The sequence below is a fragment of the Pelophylax lessonae genome, assembly GCF_965119305.1.
Source record: "Pelophylax lessonae genome assembly, chromosome: 2".
In the NCBI taxonomy this organism is placed as follows: Eukaryota; Metazoa; Chordata; class Amphibia; order Anura; family Ranidae; genus Pelophylax; species Pelophylax lessonae.
In genome coordinates this window covers 209673247-209693371 of record NC_138769.1, presented here as the reverse complement: position 1 = coordinate 209693371, position 20125 = coordinate 209673247, and the positions used below count along the sequence as shown (strand labels likewise).

The following is a 20125-nucleotide window of genomic DNA, read 5'->3' as shown; positions in this document are numbered from 1 at the left end:
TGATGGTGGCTTCCTTCGAAGCAGTCCCATTTGCCCAGTCCCATACCCGAATTCTTCAGCAAGAGATTCTTCTCAGATGGAATCGGAATCCGGAATCTCTGGACTATCGGATCCGATTGAGCAAACAGACCAGAGAGTCTCTGGTCTGGTGGCTTCAGTCTCCGATACTCAGCCAGGGAAAGTCATTTCTGCCAATATATTGGACGATAGTGACCACGGATGCCAGCCTATCCGGATAGGGAGGAATTCTCGGTCTGTTATCCGTTCAGGGACTTTGGTCCCCGGAAGAATCCAGGTTACCGATAAATGTGTTGGAACTGAGAGCGATCAGACTTTGTCTGATTCACTGGACCGAGCAGCTCCAGGGCAGCCCGGTTCGGATCCAGTTGGACAACGCCACGGCCATGGCTTATGTCAATCACCAGGGGGGCACCAAGAGTGTCCGAGCGGCCAAGGAAGTGGCTTGCATTCTTCGCTTGGCGGAACGATTTGTTCCAGCTATCTCTGCGGTGTTCATTCCGTGGGTGGAAAATTGGCAGGCAGATTATCTCAGCCGTCAGACTCCGGATCAGGGGGAATGGTCCCTCCATCCAGAAGTTTTCCACCAGTTGTGCCTACGTTGGGGCACCCCGGATGTGGATCTGTTGGCATCACGATTCAACAGAAAAGTACAGAGATTCGTGGCTCGCTCCCGCGATCCTCTAGCAGAGACCGCAGACGCACTGGTCACCCCGTGGGGGCAATACCAGCTAATGTATGCCTTCCCTCCTCTTGGGTTACTGCCAAGACTTCTTCGCAGGATAGAGGAGGAAGGAATTCCAGTAATCCTGGTAGCTCCGGACTGGCCTCGTCGAGCTTGATACGCCGACTTGGTCAGACTGGTGGCGGACGTCCCGTGGAGACTTCCTCTCAGGGAGGATCTACTGTCTCAGGGACCGATCTTCCATCCTGCTTTACGATCGCTGGTTTTATACGGCCTGGTTATTGAGACCCAGGTGCTGAAGGACAAGGGATTGTCAGCTTCAGTTATTCCTACTCTAGTTAAAACAAGGAAAGCGACTTCCAGAAAGATTATCATCGTACATGGAAGTCTTATATTGTGTGGTGTGAATCCCTTGGGTTCCATCTACATCTTTATTCGGTAGCCCGAATATTGGCTTTTCTGCAACAGGGAGTTGAGCAGAAGCTGGCCTTGAGTGTTATCAAGGGTCTGGTTTCAGCATTTGCTATCTTCTTTCAGAAGCCTTTGGCTACTCATTCCTTGGTGCGGAATTTCATCCAGGGGGTGCGACACCTGGCTCCGCCAGTGCACGCGCCGTTACCATCCTGGGATCTTAATTTGGTGCTGTCGGTTCTTCAGACACCTCCCTTTGAAAATATCAGGGAGATTCCCTTGCTTACTTTATCCCAGAAGGTGGCCTTCTTGGTGGCTATCACTTCTGCACGCAGGGTGTCAGAACTGGCTGCATTATCCTGTTGTTCCCCAGATCTGGTGGTTCATAGGGATAAGGTTGTTCTTCATCCGAATCCATCCTTCCTTCCTAAGGTGGTTGCAAAGTTTCATTGAATGAGGACAGTGTATTGTCCTTCCTATGTCCTTAGCCCAATCATCCTCGAATTTGCATGGCATTCCTTGGATGTAGTTCGGGCGATCAGGATATATTTGAATACTACGGATTCAATTTGTAAGACGGATTCACTGTTTGTGATCACGGATGGCCCTAAGAAGGGGTTGCCTGTTCTGCTGCAACCATCTTTAGATGGATCAGACAGACGGTGGTATAGGCTTATTTTATCTAAGGGTCGGGATCCCCCGTTCCCTGTTAAGGCGCATTCTACTCGGGCGCTTAGAGTTTCCTGGACCTTCCGCCATCAGGCGTCAGTGGTTCAGGTTTTCAAGGCGACGGTTTAGTCGTCGGTTCATACCTTTACAATATTGTATAAGGTTTATGTGATGGCATCGTCAGATGCCTCTTCTGGCCGCAAGGTTCCTGCAGGCCACTGTTTGAGGAGACTGTTGGTCTACCTCGAGGATTTGTGGGGTAGGTCTCATCTGTTTACTCGATGAGTCCTTTGATACTTCTGGTTGGCTCCGGTTGGGCCTTCTAGATTGCATTTTGATTTCTGTCAATCCCACCCCTCATTTGTGGCACTGCTTCTGGATGTCCCAGTTCTTGTGAATCAAGAAGACTACGTCTGTCAATGAGCGACAGAGAAAATCGGATTTTTGTAAGATCTTACCGTAAAATCCTTTTCTCTTAGCTCATTGACAGACGTAGTACCCGCCCCTCTATCATTGAGTTGGGTTGGGTTAAATTCTCTGTTGCTGCTTTGTGACAGAACTGATTCTCTGTAGCAGACAGGAAGAGGATATACCCTCTGGGACTGCCCCTAGGGGGGAGCCAGAACGTTTTTTCTTTCTGCCTAGTCCTACTCCTGCGGAGACAACATAACCCAGTTCTTGTGAATCAAAAAGACTACGTCTGTCAATGAGCTAACAGAAAAGGATTTTACGGTAAGATCTTACAAAAATCCGATTATGTCAGAGGTTCTTGCATTTTTTTTTTTTAGCATGAAACCCTTGAGTGTGATCTATGGTTGGGCTGATGGACGCAATATGTCAGCTCAGGTTTTTGGAAGCTAAGTGAATCACACAAGTGATAAATTTGTGAGACCTTCTTTTGGATTTTTAATAGTGGGGTGGTGGGTCCAGGGCTGACACCTCAGGAGTAAAATGGATTTTTAATAGTGGGGTGGTGGGTCCAGGCCTGACACCTCAGGAGTAAAATTGATTTTTAATAGTGGGGTGGTGGGTCCAGGCCTGACACCTCAGGAGTAAAATGGATTTTTAATAGTGGGGTGGTGGGTCCAGGCCTGACACCTCAGGAGTAAAATGGATTTTTAATAGTGGGGTGGTGGGTCCAGGCCTGACACCTCAGGAGTAAAATGGATTTTTAATAGTGGGGTGGTGGGTCCAGGCCTGACACCTCAGGAGTAAAAATGGAAAAGTAGTGAGGAGATGGAACAGGAACTAGACCACAGAAAAAGAGCAGTGCCCCACTAGGTGTGTTGGGTGGGGGGCAATCTGTTGGGGGTTGATTAAGATCATGTCGTAGCTAAAATTCTTGCCCATTGTATAGAAGCGTTTTTCTCTTTTTGGGGAGCCAATAGGTTATGATTAGAATCTTGCAGGGAGGTGGTGGTTTGTCTATGGTGTCCAGACCCAATTGAATTTGTGGCCATTTTGTAAAAACAAATTAATTTTTTGTTTAACTTGTGCAATCGTGGGGTTTGAGTATTACCATTTTATATGCAATAAGCATGTACCTTCATTCTAGGATTCTTTTGTAGATACCACAAGTGCAATAATGTGTTTGTAAAAGAGACAATTGGTGCCTTTTATAGCAAAGCTGTAGTGTCACAAAGCAGGCACATTTGATTGCTTGCACATTATATCTTTCTTCTTCATAAAAATATGAGATCCAATCAACATCCCTAATCTCATTCTGTTTTCTACTCCTGACCATAAGCTGATTAAATAGCTTCCACTGATCAGTAATGAGCATAAAGGAGTTTTCCAAGGCTACCAGGTACCCAGGTAGTAAATATATTTCCCGCGACCTGGTCATTATCGACACTATGCGTCATTATGAGTACACTGAAGGAATAATAGATGTGCAGACAGCAGTCATTTATGGATGTGACACTTCAGGTTTGCTTTCAAAAAGTATATAGATTCAAGCCGTATTGATAATTTACCCCTATTGTGTTGGAAACTGATATCCCTCACTCACAACCTGTGGGAACTAGCTGACTTCCATGTGTGGCATTTTTCTCAGGTTGGTTGGGCTGTTGTCTGCTGAATAGAAGAGGAAATTCAGGCTAGGCAGATTCCAACATGCCCATCTACTAAAAGTGGCGTTAAACCCAAAAAACAAACAATTTAATGCAGCTTACTAATTCTTAGATGTGGTGGCCTCATTTGTTTTTTTTTTTGACCTGGTGATCCAGTCAGTAAGTCTGTAAATTTCTACTTCATATAAGCTGGCTATTGGGCACTCAGCAGGGGGTAGGGGCCAGGAGCGCAAGTCGGGTACCCGAGAAGAGGAGGATCCGGGCTGCTCTGTACAAAACCACCGCACAAAGCAGATAAGTATTAAATGTTTGTGCTTTAGTTTTAAATGAGCCTTTCACTAACACTCTAATTTATTAGTCAAGTTTATTTTAATTTGACAGGGCATCTAACATCACCCTCTACCCAGATTTACAATGCTGCTGTCCAAAAGGACACCCTAAGACAGGAAGCCTGTTACTGGCTGGATTACCAGGGGAAAATAGAAGCAAAAAGTCTAAAAATGGAAAACAAACACATCCACTATAAGGAATGAAGAGCTACAATATATAACAGTTTTTGGGTTTAAGGCCCCTTTCACACTAATGCGACACAATTTTACCGCGATTTTGCGGCGCGATTTTGACAGCAATGGCAAGGCTATATGCCTCAAAATGCATTAAAATCGTGGCAAAGTAGTGCAGGAACTACTTTGAAGTCGGTGCGACTTCAAAACGCACTGATATGAATGGGGCTCATTGAAAATAATGGAAAACGACTTGTCATGCGATTTTGCGGTCCAAAATCGCGGGACTAGTCGCACTAGTGTGAATGGGGCCTAATACCACTTAAATTTTTTAGTCTTAGCAAGCATAATAAACATATAAATGCATGTTTACACTTTTTAGACTCGAAAGCTTAAGTGGAACTTCAGCTTCGTCCTAACTGTCCCCTCCCCTCTTAGCACCTATGCTAACTAACCTGCATAAGAAATACCTATTATACAGAACCCTCCGGCCTGATCACGTGATCTCCCCTGAGGCCACCACTGGCTGACATGGGAAAAGAGTGCGCTCCACAATGCCTGGCAGCTGTGATGTCACCCATAGACTTCAATGGCCCATCAGTTGTCAGCACTCCCTTCGCCATCCTGCAGTGGCGCTGGCTGACAGGGGTGTGGTATCACATGACTGAAGTGACCTGTAAAAGGGTAAGCACAGTGCATCCGAAAAGTATTCACAGCTCTTCACTTTTTCCACATTTTGTTGTTGCAGCCTTATTCCAAAAGGGATTAGGTTCATTGTTTTCCTCACAATTCTACAAACAATACCCCATAGAGACAATGTGAAAGACGTTTGTTTGAAATCTCTGCAAATTTATTAAAAATAAATAACGAAAATCACATGTACATAAGTATTCACAGCCTGGGGAGTGGTTCAGCGCTGATGTGAGCCGCGCATGTAGCTCACCTGTGCTCCCGTAATCCTGATGACCTGATGTGCTGACTGTGTGCCGAGTGAGAGTGGCGGCGGGAGGACGTGTAGAGGAGCAGTATCCTGGACGCTGGTGCTGGCGAAGGGGGTAGGTCTCTTGCTGGGGTCTATCCAGTCTGTCCTGCGCCGGTGATGGAGGAGGCAGCCCTCGGTGTCCCCTGTGTGTGCAGCTTGGCTGGAGAGGAGGGGGAGAGCATTTGGTGGGGGATGGGAGCGCTGTGTGGTGGAGAGCGAGGTGTGGTGGTTTCTCTGCGGCCCTTGTCGGCTTCTCTGGTGAGCTTCGGTCCTCCTCGGCTCTTCTGTGTTCCTCAGCCCCATTCTGCTTTCATTAGCTCCTCTTGACTCCACTTGGCTTCTGATTGTCGTGGCTGTTCACTTTAGTTAGCATAGGTGTTGAAAGGTAGGTGTGTGTGTGTGTGTGTGTGTGTGTGGGGGGGGGGGGGGGGGTAGTGTCAGTTTTAGGAGTTAGGCTGATGCTGGAATTCCACTCTCCGCTTTCATTTAGCCAATAAATTGGATACATCTGAAGATGGAATTGTAACTCTGAAGCACTGACTTGAGAGAGGGTCGGTTTGGACCTATAATTTTACGTTGCTTTGCAAAAACGTGATAAATCTTTCCTGCTAAGCATCAGAGGGTGAACTCCGCTCCATTACTGTATCTGTTGTGATCCTAGAACAAAGCAGTCAATTCATCTTAATAAATAAATGATTGTGCCTTTGCTGTTTTTAGTTGAGTCACGTGTTTCCTGTCTTGCAATGCCCCATGCCTACCTAGATAAAGTGTTGATAAGGAATGCATTTGCCTTGTGACCGTTCAGTCTTTTTGTATCAAGGCATTAATCCATATATTTTGTATGTAGAAAAGGTGTGCCAGTTCATGAAGGGAAACTTTTGGCTGAATGTTTTTAGCTTTAGAATGATTAGTAACACTTGTATGTATTACTGCCGATTCAGACTAAATTTTAGGCGGATGCATGCGATTATTTAAAGTGTTACTAACCGTAAAATCAGTCTATATATGCAGTAACGAATGCTTGTTATATTCATTGTGGAACCTAAGGGGTTAATTCTTCTTCTTGTGTTTTAACCACTTAAGCCCCGGAAGATTTTACCCCCTTCCTGACCAGGGCCTATTTTGCGGTTCGGCACTGCGTGACTTTAACGGACAATTGCGCAGTCGTGCGACGCTGTACCTAAACAAATTTGGCGTCCTTTTTTCCCCACAAACAGAGCTTTCTTTTGGTGGTATTTGATCACCTGTGCGATTTTTTGATCATGCGCTATAAACAAAAAAAACGTCAATTTTGCAAAAATAACAATATTTTTCACATTTTTTTTTTTATATGAAATTCCCCCCCAAAAAAATGTAAATATCTAAATTTTTTTAACATTTTAGGCCAATTTTTTTTTACCATATGTTTGGTAAAAAAAAATCGCAAAAAGCGTATTTTGATTGGTTTGCGCAAAAGTTATTGCGTTTACTAACAAAGGGAAAGATTTTTCTCTTTTTTTTTTTTTTAACGCGTAATGGTGGCATTCCTTTTTTTTTTTTTTCTTTTTGCGGGACTGCGACATTGCGGCGGACAGATCGGACCCTTGACTGACATTTTTGACACTTTTGGGGTTACCAGTGACATTACTACAGTAATCAGTGCTATACATATGCACTTTTACTGTAAAAATGACACTGGCAGTGAAGGAATTAACTGTATTGGAGAGAGAAGGGGTTAAGTGTGTCCTAGGGGAGTGTTTCTAACTGTGATTGGCTGTGGCTTGATGTGTAAGAACAATGATCAACGGTCCTACATAGTAGAACCGTTTGATCACCATTCTTACACAGGGAGAGCTGACAGGCGGCTTTGTTTACACTAGCTGTCTGCCTTTCTCCCGCTGTCACGGATGATCGCGAGTGCCTGGCGGACATCGGGCACACGCGAGCCGGGGGGGGGGGGGTGTCCGTGACCGAGCAGGAGCGCGCATCTGGCGGTGTGTGCTCGCTCGCTCCCAAAACCTTTACAGGCTAGCGACGTAGCCCTACGTCGCTCTGCCTGTGAGGGGCTGACTGCCGGCGTAAATAGTCGTGCAGCAGTCGGCAAGTGGTTAAAAGGCTGTTCGATCTTGTCTTTTGATCCTCCACTTCTTCCACTGTCCCCAATACATCTCCTGATAGTACAGAGCCTTGGGGGCACTCTGAACATGCTCAGTTTGGTGTGTATTGCTAGAGATTTTTTTTCTTTTTTTTTCTTGGGAGGATGCATGTGATCAGCACAGGGCAAATCATCACTGTCCAGACAGAGGGTCAGGGGTCATGCAGCCTCCTTGCACAGTTAGTAGAATGAAAACTCCTCCTGCAAGCTTTAACAAGACACTGATTGAAGTCACGAGACTGCTATATACTGTTGATGAGAAAAGGTTTTTAGCAGTTTATATTTACTAAATCAATTGAATTTCCATGTTCTGTGGGCTGACTAGATATAGTAAATGCAGGATCCTCGGTCTAGTAAAATTTCAAGCCTTTTATCTCACTAGACCTGATCTGAGAAGGCGGACTAGGATGCAACTGAGGAGTAAATAGACGTAAAATAAACAGAGGAAATAATTCAAAGTGTGTTTTTTGATCAACTGCTGAGGTAAGAGGAGGGGTAGAGAGAGATAACAGAAAAATGTGAACTGGTAAGTGACAGTGGAGGTGAAAGAGAGGCTATACACGGATGGTGATCATGGTCAAGGGAAAGAGGGCAGATAATGGCATCTGATCATGGTTGTGTAGTCAGAGATGTATAGTAACTAAGTAGAACTACTGTACTTAAGTACCGAAAGGCGGTATCTGTACTTTCCTAGAGTATAATTTTTTTTCTCCTACTTCCACTTTTACTTCACTACATTTTTTTGATGATTTCAATACTTCTACTCTATTTTTTTTTTTTGTGCTGCATAGTTACTCGTTACAATTATAAAAATTACCACTGCCAGAACAGTAGATGGCAGGTTTCATGAAGCTCAAAAAAATGTGTATAATGTCATGTGTACTTTTGACTTTTGACTTCTTTTGACTTCTTTCTTTAATAACTACATAACACAGTACTTGTACTTTTACTTTCAGTACTTGAGTAGCAACATTTTTTAAAAAAACTACTTGCAATACTTTACAAAAAATGTTGAATACTTTAGTACTTCTACTCAAGTCACTTTTTGATCGAGCACTTGTACTTTTACTCAAGTATGGGTTTTGAGTACTTTTATACAACTCTATGTGTAGTAGAGAACACTGAGTGTAATCTTATAAAGGACAATTGACCTGGGACCTAAAGGACAATAGTATCTGGGAAGGAGGTAGAGCTGATGGAGGAGTTTGTGGACAGGGATTGAGAGAAGGCAGGGTGAGAATTGAGTGTTAGTGGTGAAGGAGGGGGGAGGAGCGTTGAGGAAGAGGGGGCATTGATTGTATACTGGAGTGAGAATTTTTATGAGAATTGTCGTTTCTCCCTTCTGGAGGACACCAGTTCATACCCTTTCTCTTGCTGTAAAGATTTGGTGCAAATGTTTGCACTAGCTTTGACACGCCCCTGAGAACAAATGAGATCCTCAAAGTGGTGTGGCTTAGTCAAAAGATTTCTTGTGGGTTTATCAAGTGCTAGATACCATTTATTTGCTAAAGTTGTGTACCGTGCATGGTAGCGTTGCACTGATATCAATGTACGCGTACTCATGCAAATGCTCTGATACTAAAACAGATACCTTTCTCTATCGCTCATTGACAGACGTAGTCTTCTTGATTCTCAAGAGCTGGGTTATGTTGTCTCCGCAGGAGTAGGACTAGGCAGAAAGACAAAACGTTCTGGCTCCACCTTAGGGGCAGTCCCTGAGGGTATATCCTCCCTCTCTCTGCTACAGGGAATCAGTTTTTTTCTGTCTAGTCAGGAGTAAGGACCTAAGTTCCTTGCTGGGATCTTTTGGTCCTGGCAAGACTTTTTTTCTTTAAGAAAAAGACATTTTTTAGGTAGTTTTCTCCAGTGTGTTTTTTTCCTGTGAGATCTTCAAGCAAAAATGCCGGACTGGGCGACACTTGTGGTCACCCCAGCCGGCCTACGAGCGCGCGCAGACCATGGCATTGCGCTTGGTCGGCCGCGACATATTCAAGTAAGTATGCGGGGCCGGGCGACGGGCTGGATGTTGAGATCCAGTGGTCACCCCGGTTTCTGCCTACGAGCGCGTGCAGACCAGAGCTCCGCGCTGGGTCGGCCGCGACGGAGTCCCAGTGAAGGGACTGACTTTGCGAGTTAAAAGTCTCGCTTGGACGCCAGGTACCAGAGAGTCGAGGCGTCCGGAGTGGTCCACAAACCCCCACCCCGGTGGAGAGGGTATTGTGAGGAGAGGGTGCCTGTCGGTTCGGTATGGTGAGTAAACGTTCCCTTTTTTCCTCGTTATGAGGCAGTATGTATTATGGGCCCCTCCATATATGGTCAGTATATATCTGATACTTACAAGTCCCCCTTGTAATACAGCATGTGTTTGTGGGAAGTGGACTTGGTTTAAGAGCTAACACTCTACCCAGCAGACTGTAACATTACAGCAGACATAGGAGGTATAATCCTACCTTATGTGTAGTGTATCTTCTGTAGATCCATATATCGCCTCTTAGCAGAGATGCAGGTGGATGTGCTGGGAAAACGATTTCGGCGGTCCGCCGCCATTTTGCCGTAGACCGAATGCATGTATGTCCTCAGGTCACGCCGGCCGCCATGTTTTTGGAGTCTTATGTCTCTTCTATGGGGGCGGCCATGTTTTGTGAGCCCAGCTACCTCGTGGAGAGCTGGGAACGCCGGAAGGCGTACACAGGGGGCGGAGCCACGCATTCTACCCGGGAAAAAGCAAACAGCTCCTTCCAGTCTGTGTAAGACAGACGCTGACTGCAGTTGGTTGGAAACTGCACTGCATCGGTTGGTGAGCCTTGGGGGTCCCTCTCTCTCTCTGTGGGATCGAGAAGCAGGTACTCTGAGGGGCGCTATTGCGCTAGGGGGAGACACACACAAAAAAAAAAAGTTTTTTTGTTTTGCTGGCAAAGGTGTCCTGTATTAACATGGACCCTGCCACTCATGTATCTCCTCCGGATCCCCTCGAGGGGTCTGCGGGATCCTCCAGCACCCCATTGACAATTGAATCATTGTCAGCTATTATGGAAACTTTTGTGTCCCGGGTGGAAGTGGCTTGTCAGGGACAGGGCGCAAGAAAGCGACCCCCGCCTAACCCCTTATTATCTGAAACCTCGGACTCAGACTCTGAGCCTATTTCTGCAGTTGCAGGTACTTCATCTGGGATTGGTGTCTCGGGTCCTGTCTCTTCAGACAGTGAGGAGGATGTTTCGGCATCCGCCATAGCCCGAGAGGAAGCGTTGGTAAACGCACTCATTGTATCTGTTCAAGAGACCTTAAGGTTACAGGGTATTCCATCAGAAATAGCTGAAACTGAAATCCCTTTTGGGACTAAAAAACGCATCAAAGTGGCGAAGGTTTTTCCATTGCCCAAATGTTTTGGCAATCCAATCGAAGAAGAATGGCGTCTGCCAAAACGCACTTTTACTATTTCTAAACGCATTGACAGGCGTTATCCGTTTGAGGAAACCCTTATTAAGAAATGGACAGAACCACCTGTGGTGGATTCACCAATTGCTAGATTGAATAAAGCCACGGTTATTCCTTTAGAAGACGCTCCGTCTTTTAAAGATCCAGTGGATCGCAAGATAGAAGCTATGTCTCGCACCATGTTTTCCTTGATTGGATCAGCTTTCAGACCTATAATAGCTATTGGTCTGGTTTCGCAGGCTGTAACTGAATGGACCAAGTGGTTACGCCGGGACTTAGAAGAGGTCCCTCAGGCGGTATCAGATTTGTTGGAACAAATGATACAGGGGTTACAGTTTGTGTGTGATGCGGCGTTAGACGCCACTCCATTATTGGCGCGAGCATCAGTCTCAGCAGTGGTTCTCAGGCGTACACTGTGGCTAAAAGGTTGGTTAGCCGACCAAGGTTCCAAAAAAGCATTGGCTAATATCCCCTTTTCAGGAGAGTGTCTATTTGGTGCCAACTTAGATGAGATCATTAAAGATCTCACGGGTGGAAAGAGCACCTTTTTACCGCAAAATTTTAAAGGTAGAGGAACTCGTCAAAGACGAGGGCCTTCTTTTTCTGCTCATAAGAGGTTTTTTCGTCCCGCGGGTGAAAAAACTAAGTCCTCCAAAGCTCCTGCAGGAGGCGTCAGGGGTCGTTGGTCGGGCAAGCAAAAGCCCGCCCCCTCCAGACCTGAAGATAAACCATCCAAAGCCTGAAGGTGCGCCCCCACCCATAACTGGGGTGGGGGGACGTCTTCGCCGGTTCCCGGATCCATGGCTTTCCAGAATCCCGGACAAATGGGTTTGCGAAGTCATAAGGTCAGGGTACAAGATCGAGTTTCGATCTCTCCCACCGGCGCGATTCTTCCCTTCCAATATCCGACTATCCGCAGATCGTTTAGAAGATCTGCGGAGAGCAGTCACAGATTTACTACAACAAGGAGTGGTAGTCCACGTTCCTTGGACAGAACGGTTTCAAGGGTTTTATTCAAACCTGTTTACAATACCCAGGAAAGAGGGCAAAGTGCGTCCAATTCTGGACTTAAGAGCACTCAATTCTTTCGTCAACATAAGAAGATTCAGAATGGAGTCCATTCGCACGGTAGCAGCCTTCCTGCATCCAGGGGATGTCCTAGCGTCCATAGACATCAAGGACGCCTATCTTCACATTCCCATTTTCGCAGGACATCAGCGGTTTCTACGCTTTTCCGTAGAGGAGAACCACTATCAGTTTGTGGCGTTACCTTTCGGTCTCGCCACGGCTCCGCGGGTCTTCACAAAGGTGTTGGCCCCAATGTTGGCACTTCTGCGCCAAAGAGGTATATCGATCCTTGGTTACCTAGACGATCTTCTGCTTCATGCAGAGTCTCCTCAGACCTTGCTACAAAACATAGAAATTACTATGATTTCTTTACAGGAATTCGGGTGGCTGGTGAACCAGCAAAAGTCATTTCTGGTTCCCACCCAGAGGCTCGAATATCTGGGTCTAATTCTAGACACAGTCAGGACAAGAGTTTTTCTTCCGGTAGGGAAACTCCGAAAGATTCAATCAGCAGTCCAGTTGTTACTGTCCAACAGCTGGTCTTCCCTTCGGACTTGCATGAGGGTTCTGGGGTTGATGGTGGCTTCGTTCGAAGCAGTCCCATTTGCCCAGTCCCATACCCGAATTCTTCAGCAAGAGATTCTTCTCAGATGGAATCGGAATCCGGAATCCCTGGACAATCAGATCCGATTGAGCAAACAGACCAGAGAGTCTCTGGTCTGGTGGCTTCGGTCTCCGATGCTCAGCCAGGGAAAGTCATTTCTGCCAATATATTGGACGATAGTGACCACGGATGCCAGTCTATCCGGATGGGGAGGAATTCTCGGTCAGTTATCTGTCCAGGGACTTTGGTCCCCGGAAGAATCCAGGTTACCGATAAATGTATTGGAACTGAGAGCGATCAGACTTTGTCTGATTCACTGGACCGAGCAGCTCCAGGGCAGCCCGGTTCGGATCCAGTCGGACAATGCCACGGCCGTGGCTTATGTCAATCACCAGGGGGGCACCAAGAGTGTCCGAGCGGCCAAAGAAGTGGCTTGCATTCTTCGCTGGGCGGAACGATTTGTTCCAGCAATCTCTGCGGTGTTCATTCCGGGGGTGGAGAATTGGCAGGCAGATTATCTCAGCCGTCAGACCCTGGATCAGGGGGAATGGTCCCTCCATCCAGACGTTTTCCACCAGTTGTGCCTACGGTGGGGCACCCCGGATGTGGATCTGTTGGCATCACGATTCAACAGGAAAGTTCAGAGATTCGTGGCTCGCTCCCGCGATCCTCTAGCAGAAACCGCAGACGCACTGATCGCCCCGTGGGGGCAATACCAGCTAATATATGCCTTCCCTCCTCTCGCGTTACTGCCAAGACTTCTTCGCAGGATAGAGGAGGAAGGAATCCCAGTAATCCTGGTAGCTCCGGACTGGCCTCGTCGAGCTTGGTACGCCGACATGGTCAGACTGGTGGCGGACGTCCCGTGGAGACTTCCTCTCAGGGAGGATCTACTGTCTCAGGGACCGATATTCCATCCTGCTTTACGATCGCTGGCTTTAACGGCCTGGCTATTGAGACCCAGGTGCTGAAGGACAAAGGTTTGTCAGCTTCAGTTATTCCTACTCTAGTTGAAGCAAGGAAAGCGACTTCCAGAAAGATTTATCATCGCACATGGAAGTCCTACATTGCATGGTGTGAACCTTTGGGGTTCCGTCCTCGGTCTTATTCGATTAGTCGAATATTGGCTTTTCTGCAACAAGGGGTTGAGCAGAAACTGGCCTTGAGTACTATCAAGGGTCAGGTCTCAGCATTAGCCATCTTCTTTCAGAAGCCTTTGGCTACTCATTCCTTGGTGCGGAACTTCATCCAGGGGGTGCGACATCTGGCTCCGCCAGTGCACGCGCCGTTACCCTCCTGGGATCTTAATTTAGTGTTGTCGGTTCTTCAGAAACCTCCCTTTGAAGATCTTAGGGAGATTCCTCTACCCACGTTGTCCCAGAAGGTGGCCTTCTTGGTGGCTATTACTTCTGCACGCAGGGTGTCAGAACTGGCCGCATTATCTTGTCGTTCACCATATCTGGTGGTTCATAGAGATAAGGTGGTTCTTCGTCCGAATCCATCCTTCCTACCAAAAGTGGTTTCAGAATTTCATCTGAATGAAGAAATTGTATTACCTTCCCTGTGTCCTAAGCCCAGTCATCCTCGGGAGTTTGCTTTACACTCCTTGGATGTGGTCCGGGCGATCAGGGTATACTTGAAAACGACAGACTCGTTTCGCAAGACGGATTCACTTTTTGTGATCCCAGATGGACCCAAAAAGGGGTTGCCTGCATCTGCCGCGACCATTTCCAGATGGATCAGACAGACGGTAGTACAGGCTTATTCTATTAAGGGTCGGGAGCCCCCGTTCCCTGTTAAGGCGCACTCCACTCGGGCACTTAGTGCGTCATGGGCCTTTCGCCATCAGGCGTCAGTGGTCCAGGTGTGCAAGGCGGCTACCTGGTCGTCGGTGCATACCTTTACTAAACATTATAAAGTTGATGTAATGGCATCGTCTGATGCCTCGTTTGGCCGCAAGGTTTTGCAGGCCGCAATTTGAGGAGACCAGTGGTCTACCTCGAGGGTTTTTTCCGTTGGAAAATTTTTCTTTAGTCTCATTCTTTGTTTATAATGAGCCTTTAAAACTGCTAGTTTGGCACCAGTTGGGCCTTCTAGATTGGATTTGATTTTGTCAATCCCACCCCTCATTTGTGGCACTGCTTTTGGATGTCCCAGCTCTTGAGAATCAAGAAGACTACGTCTGTCAATGAGCGATAGAGAAAAATGGATTTTTGTAAGATCTTACCGTAAAATCCTTTTCTCTTAAGCTCATTGACAGACGTAGTACCCGCCCCTCTATCATTGAGTTGGGTTGGGTTAAATTCTCTGTACTGCTTTAAAACAGAACTGATTCCCTGTAGCAGAGAGAGGGAGGATATACCCTCAGGGACTGCCCCTAAGGTGGAGCCAGAACGTTTTGTCTTTCTGCCTAGTCCTACTCCTGCGGAGACAACATAACCCAGCTCTTGAGAATCAAGAAGACTACGTCTGTCAATGAGCTTAAGAGAAAAGGATTTTACGGTAAGATCTTACAAAAATCCATTTTTTTTTGCAATTCCATTGCCACTTGCATTGACTTCTGTTAATCAGAGGACCAAATCTGCCACACTAATCTGCTGCTTTGAAATTATGCTAAATAGCACGATTTCAAAGCCACTCTGGTGTGAACCAGGGCTTACAGTTCTTCTGCGGCTTTGATTTCAAAGCCGCCAAAGAACTGTTCTTCGCAATTCATAAAGAAAAGGTAATAATTTTTCATTTGTCTAAAGAAAAAAAAAAACTGTCAAATGACACTAAAAGTAGGTATCGGTAATTGGTATTGGCTAAAAAAAAAAAAAAAAAAAAAAACTGGTATCGGATCCCAAATGCATTTCTCTTTCGTTCTTCGATGGACACAGCATTCCTTAAATGATCACTCATCACTCATTCATAATCCCTTATTAATTATAACTACTGGGTTATATTGCCTCCTCCAGGGGAAGAACTAGGCAGAACAAAAAATACCTGGCTACGCCCATGGGTAATGCTCAGCTGGTATATAACCCCCCCTCTCTGCTCTAGGTAATTAGTTTTATTCTGTCGAGTCAGGAGTAAGGACCTAGGCTCCCGGCTGGGATCTCTTCTAGCAATTTTTTCTCCTTCCTTACATCTTTTTTTTGTTTTCCTCTTGGGAGATCTACAATCAACTGTCAGGCTGGGCGACGGGCTGGATAATCTAGATCCAGTGGTCTCTCCAGCCCAGCCAGTGAGCGCGACATAGCCTCACAGACAGAGGCTGGCCCGCAATTTGTTTGTCTTGCAGGGTCGCATACGACTGGACATGGGTCTGAGTCGCTACGGTCCCTTGGCTGACAGCTCCCCTACTTTGGTGACAAGGATTCTGTCTGGAGCATTACCTGCACCATGGAAGGGTAAGTACAGCCTCTCCCCTTTTGGTGTTTTTTTTGGGGTGGACGCGGATAACCTCCAGGGACAGTCAGACCTGCCTGCAGGTTCCCTCCTCCCATCCTTAAATCCCTCAGTGAGCTGGGCTTCCCCCATTCCTTTCCCCCCCCTGTCTGGACCTGGAGTCTGGTGGTGGTCTCAGGGCAGAGGATGCAGCGGAGACCCCTGGGGTCCCCCCCGCTATCCCAACTCTGTAAGGATCCTGCTTTGACATTGTGGCCAGTCTTTGCCTCAGCCCTGGTGTGTTAGACCCTAAATGAATGGGCCAAGATTTTGCGCCAGGGCCTGGGGGTGTGAGCAGGTCCCCACTGCTTATGTCGATCTAGCGAACCAGTTGGTCCATGGGCTGAAGCTTATTTGTAATGCAGCTTTTGATACAGCTCCTGTGCTGTCCAAACTTTGTTTCAGCGGTGGTGATTAGGCTTGTGTTGTGGCTTAATTGGTACGCAGACCAAGCCTCTAAGAGAGCTCCCATTGATCTGCCCTTTCAAGGCGATCACCTGTTTGGGGCTAAACTGGATGACATCATTATGGGTATCATGGGGGGAAGAGTACATTCCTGCCATAGTCTAGGAAAGGGAAGGAGCCTCGTCGCAGATGGGGGCTCTCCTCAGCACATAGAAAATAATTTTGTGCTTCTGGAACGGAGAATACGGGAAATAGATCTTTCAAATCTTCCCCGGGAGGATCCAAGCATCCTTGGTCGGGTAAGCCTAGAGCTAGCTTCTCCGGACCCGCAGACAAGACCCCTTCAGCATGAATGGTGTGGTGCTGCCCAATAAGATCAAAGAACTATGGACCCAATCAAAAGTGTAACACGTTTGTGTATAAATGCGATCTATAGATAATAAAAAGGGAAGTAAAATTCACCAAATCCTAAAAAATTACTTACTAGTGTGCAAATAAATAACAGTATAACAATGAATATATATCTAAATGACTTTGATATAGTAATGATAATCAATATAGCAAATCAAAGTGACTTTGTGCAGCAAAATAAATAAAATAAATCTGAATATAATAAAAAAAAAAAGTGTGTGTGTGTATATATGTGTGTGTGTATGTGTATATATATATATATATATATATATATATATATATATATATATATATATATATATATATATATATATATACATTCAATAATTAAAGGTGCATATAGTGACATAGATAAATATCCACTTAGGTGTGTAAATTCAGAGCAAATGTCCAACAATTATTGATAAAGTGACTCTGTGCATAAAAAAAGGTCCAAAAAAGGGTTGTTCGTGTCCAATTCTTGTGCCTCTCCAAATGAAGGTTAATCAGTGCAAATGTACAATGCTCTAATAACATATAAAGTGACTCTGTGCTGTAAAGAAATCCACAAGGTGCTTGTGTCCAAAAAATCTAGTGATGTTCCAAGTGTGGCCGGTGTGATGGATCAAGGTGCTCCCCTCACTCCCAGGACCGCACTCCCCAGAAGTACTCACCCCCAAGTTGGTAGTAAGCCTTGGATATATGGAGAAGTGTAGTTCCTATTATTGGTGTCCCATGGCTCCTAATAATATCCTGGGATCTCCTTGGAAGGTATATCCTATGCAACCAAAAAGCGCTCTGGATATAGAGACTAGGGAAAGAAAATTGCTTAAATCCCCCATCAACAGTCAGCTTTCTCTGCCTGGCGAATACTATAATTACTGCTAGCAGCTTTCGCCACTGGCAGTAAAAATGTGTAGAAATATGCAACAGGCTGGTTGTACCCAAGTGGATCGATGGATGCACTTGAGCACAATCATCCTGCCCAAACATGGATCAAAATTTGGGAGGTCTCTGCTGAATCGGCTAAATTTTGATCCATGTATGTCCGGCTTTAGTAATAATTTCAGAAAATAGATTGTGTTTTTGTTTCATATAATTTTTTGTACTAAATAGTTTTATTAATAGATAGATAACAGATGTAGCTAATAGTTACTAAATAATAGTTTTGCTATATCTGAATAATAGGATACACACAAACAGCAAAGTGAGATGCTTTTCTGTAATGCTTACCTTGCATTTCTTTTCATTAATTGCCTTCTTTTTGTATTTACAGATTTGAAGAGAGAGGCCAGCATATGCCACATGCTGAAACATCCACACATCGTAGAGCTATTGGAAACGTACAGCTCCGATGGAATGCTGTATATGGTCTTTGAATTGTAAGTCTTTCTGCTCCTTTTGACTCATTTTAACTGTTGTTCTTTGGTGTATGATCACTCCTGCAATGGAAGCAGACTCCTGCTCTGCTTAAGGTTTATGTTCTGAGCAATAATCATGCCTATAAAATCTAATGTTTCATTATCCCTGCTGCTCCAAATAGGGCTGCCAGAGTTATGTTATCAAATGTGTAAATGTATCTCTGCTATAAAAAATATAAAGCTTAATCACTCGGTTTCCTAGCAGTTCATTAGCGCTGAATTGCATAACTGTGAAATATTCAGAGTATATTCACAAAAATTATATGTTTGCTGTTGGTTTTAAAATGTTGCTAGGGTCAAAAAATTCAAGTCTTAAATTCAGACTTCACACCAAAGGCTTTTTTATTTATCATTTGATGCTCTCTCATGCACCTATTGACCATTTTTTTCCTATTTATTTTATTACATTTTTTAATTTTAGCACAGTTAAAAAAAAAAAAAAAAAAAAAATCTGATAACTTTTATTGCTGTCAAAAGCAATGTAAACATACCTTGTGACAGTACTAGGCAGTGACAGGTACTCTTTATGGAGGGATCAGGGGTCTAAAAGACCCCAGACCCCTCCACTGCACTTCAATGTATTCAAAATGCCGAAATCTGCATTTTTGAATACTGACACTTTTTTTTAAATTCGGCACCTTTAGCCGCCTAGTAACCCTGACGTGACGTCATCACGCGCTTCCCGGTTACTACATCGGAGACCCGATCAAAGCCGAATTCCGCTTTGATCCGGACCTTAACCAGCTGGTGGATGTCCTGGGCAGAGCCGCAGAAGGAGGCGGAGGCGTCCCCTCCTGCTCGCTGGGGTATTAGCCAGGTGCCTCCCAAGACACATCAGCCCTTATCACCTGAAAGCCGACCGCCGGCCCTAAAATATGGTACCGGGATGATGCCTCTAGCTGCAGGCATCACCCTGGTACAACCACTTCTCCGAGCCCACATAGAGCTACGTTGATGCGCGGGAAGTGGTTACCCAGTGAAGTAACTGTCCTCAGGTGATATAAGTTGTATCTGTCAATCTACAGCTCTCTTCTCTACATCTGTTCAAAGTGCTGAATATTTAAAGCTTGTCTGAGTTCAGGAAAAAAATAGTTTGGAGAATTACGGTCACAATCTGCAGAGCTCATTCACACAGGAACAGAGCTGAGGCTGTCAATCAGATTCCTCCTCTCTCACCATTTCTCTATCGTTCATTGACGGAAGCAGCTCCTGATCTTCTTAACCATTGGGTTATACTACCCCCTACAGAAGTAGACACTAGGCAGAATGCCTATGGGCAGTCCCTGGGGGTACACTCCCACTCTCGCTATAGGAACTCAGTTTATTTTTTATTTTTTTCTGCCTAGTCAGAAGTAGGGACCTAGTTCCTTGCTGGGATCTTTGGTCCTGGCAATTTTTTCCTTTTTAATGGATTTGTCCATTTTTCCTGCGAGAATCTACAATCAACTGCTGGACTGGGTGACGGCCTGAATATTTTTTTTTAAATCCAGGGGTCACTCAAGTCCGGGCAGCGAGTGTGAGCGTGAGCGCGAGCGGAGTCCTCAGCTCCGCACTACGTCGGCCACGACATAGCCCCACTGGACAGGGGGGGTGTGGCGGAGTGGGCCAAGCTTTTATGCCGGGACCTGGAGGGGGAGCAGCTTCCCCTGCCTTTGCTGAGCTGGTGGACCAGTTGGTCCAGGGGCTGCAATCTCTGTGATGCCTCTTTGGATGTGGCTCCTCTGTTTGCTAGGCTGTCTCAGCAGTGGTCCTTGGGCCTGTTGTTTGGCCTAAATGCTGGTCTGTGGATCAGACTTCTAAGAAGGCCTTGTCTGATCTCCCCTTCCTAGGCGATCACCTGTTTGGAGCTTCCCTGCATGACATCATTAAGGGTTTCATAGGGGGGAAAGTACCTTTCTT

The 20125-nt window shown here is 45.8% G+C and overlaps 1 protein-coding gene across 12 annotated transcripts in view; it reads left to right on the top strand.

Annotated features, from left to right (window-relative positions):
* The window catches only part of CASK (calcium/calmodulin dependent serine protein kinase), a 651701-nt gene that overhangs the window by 134361 nt on the left and 497215 nt on the right, over positions 1 to 20125 (top strand). For all 12 annotated transcript variants that reach the window (XM_082246666.1, XM_082246669.1, XM_082246671.1 and 9 more), the window contains exon 3: positions 18082 to 18187. In XM_082246666.1, coding sequence (XP_082102792.1) covers positions 18082 to 18187 — 106 coding nt within the window. The remainder of the gene's footprint in view (positions 1 to 18081; positions 18188 to 20125) is intronic.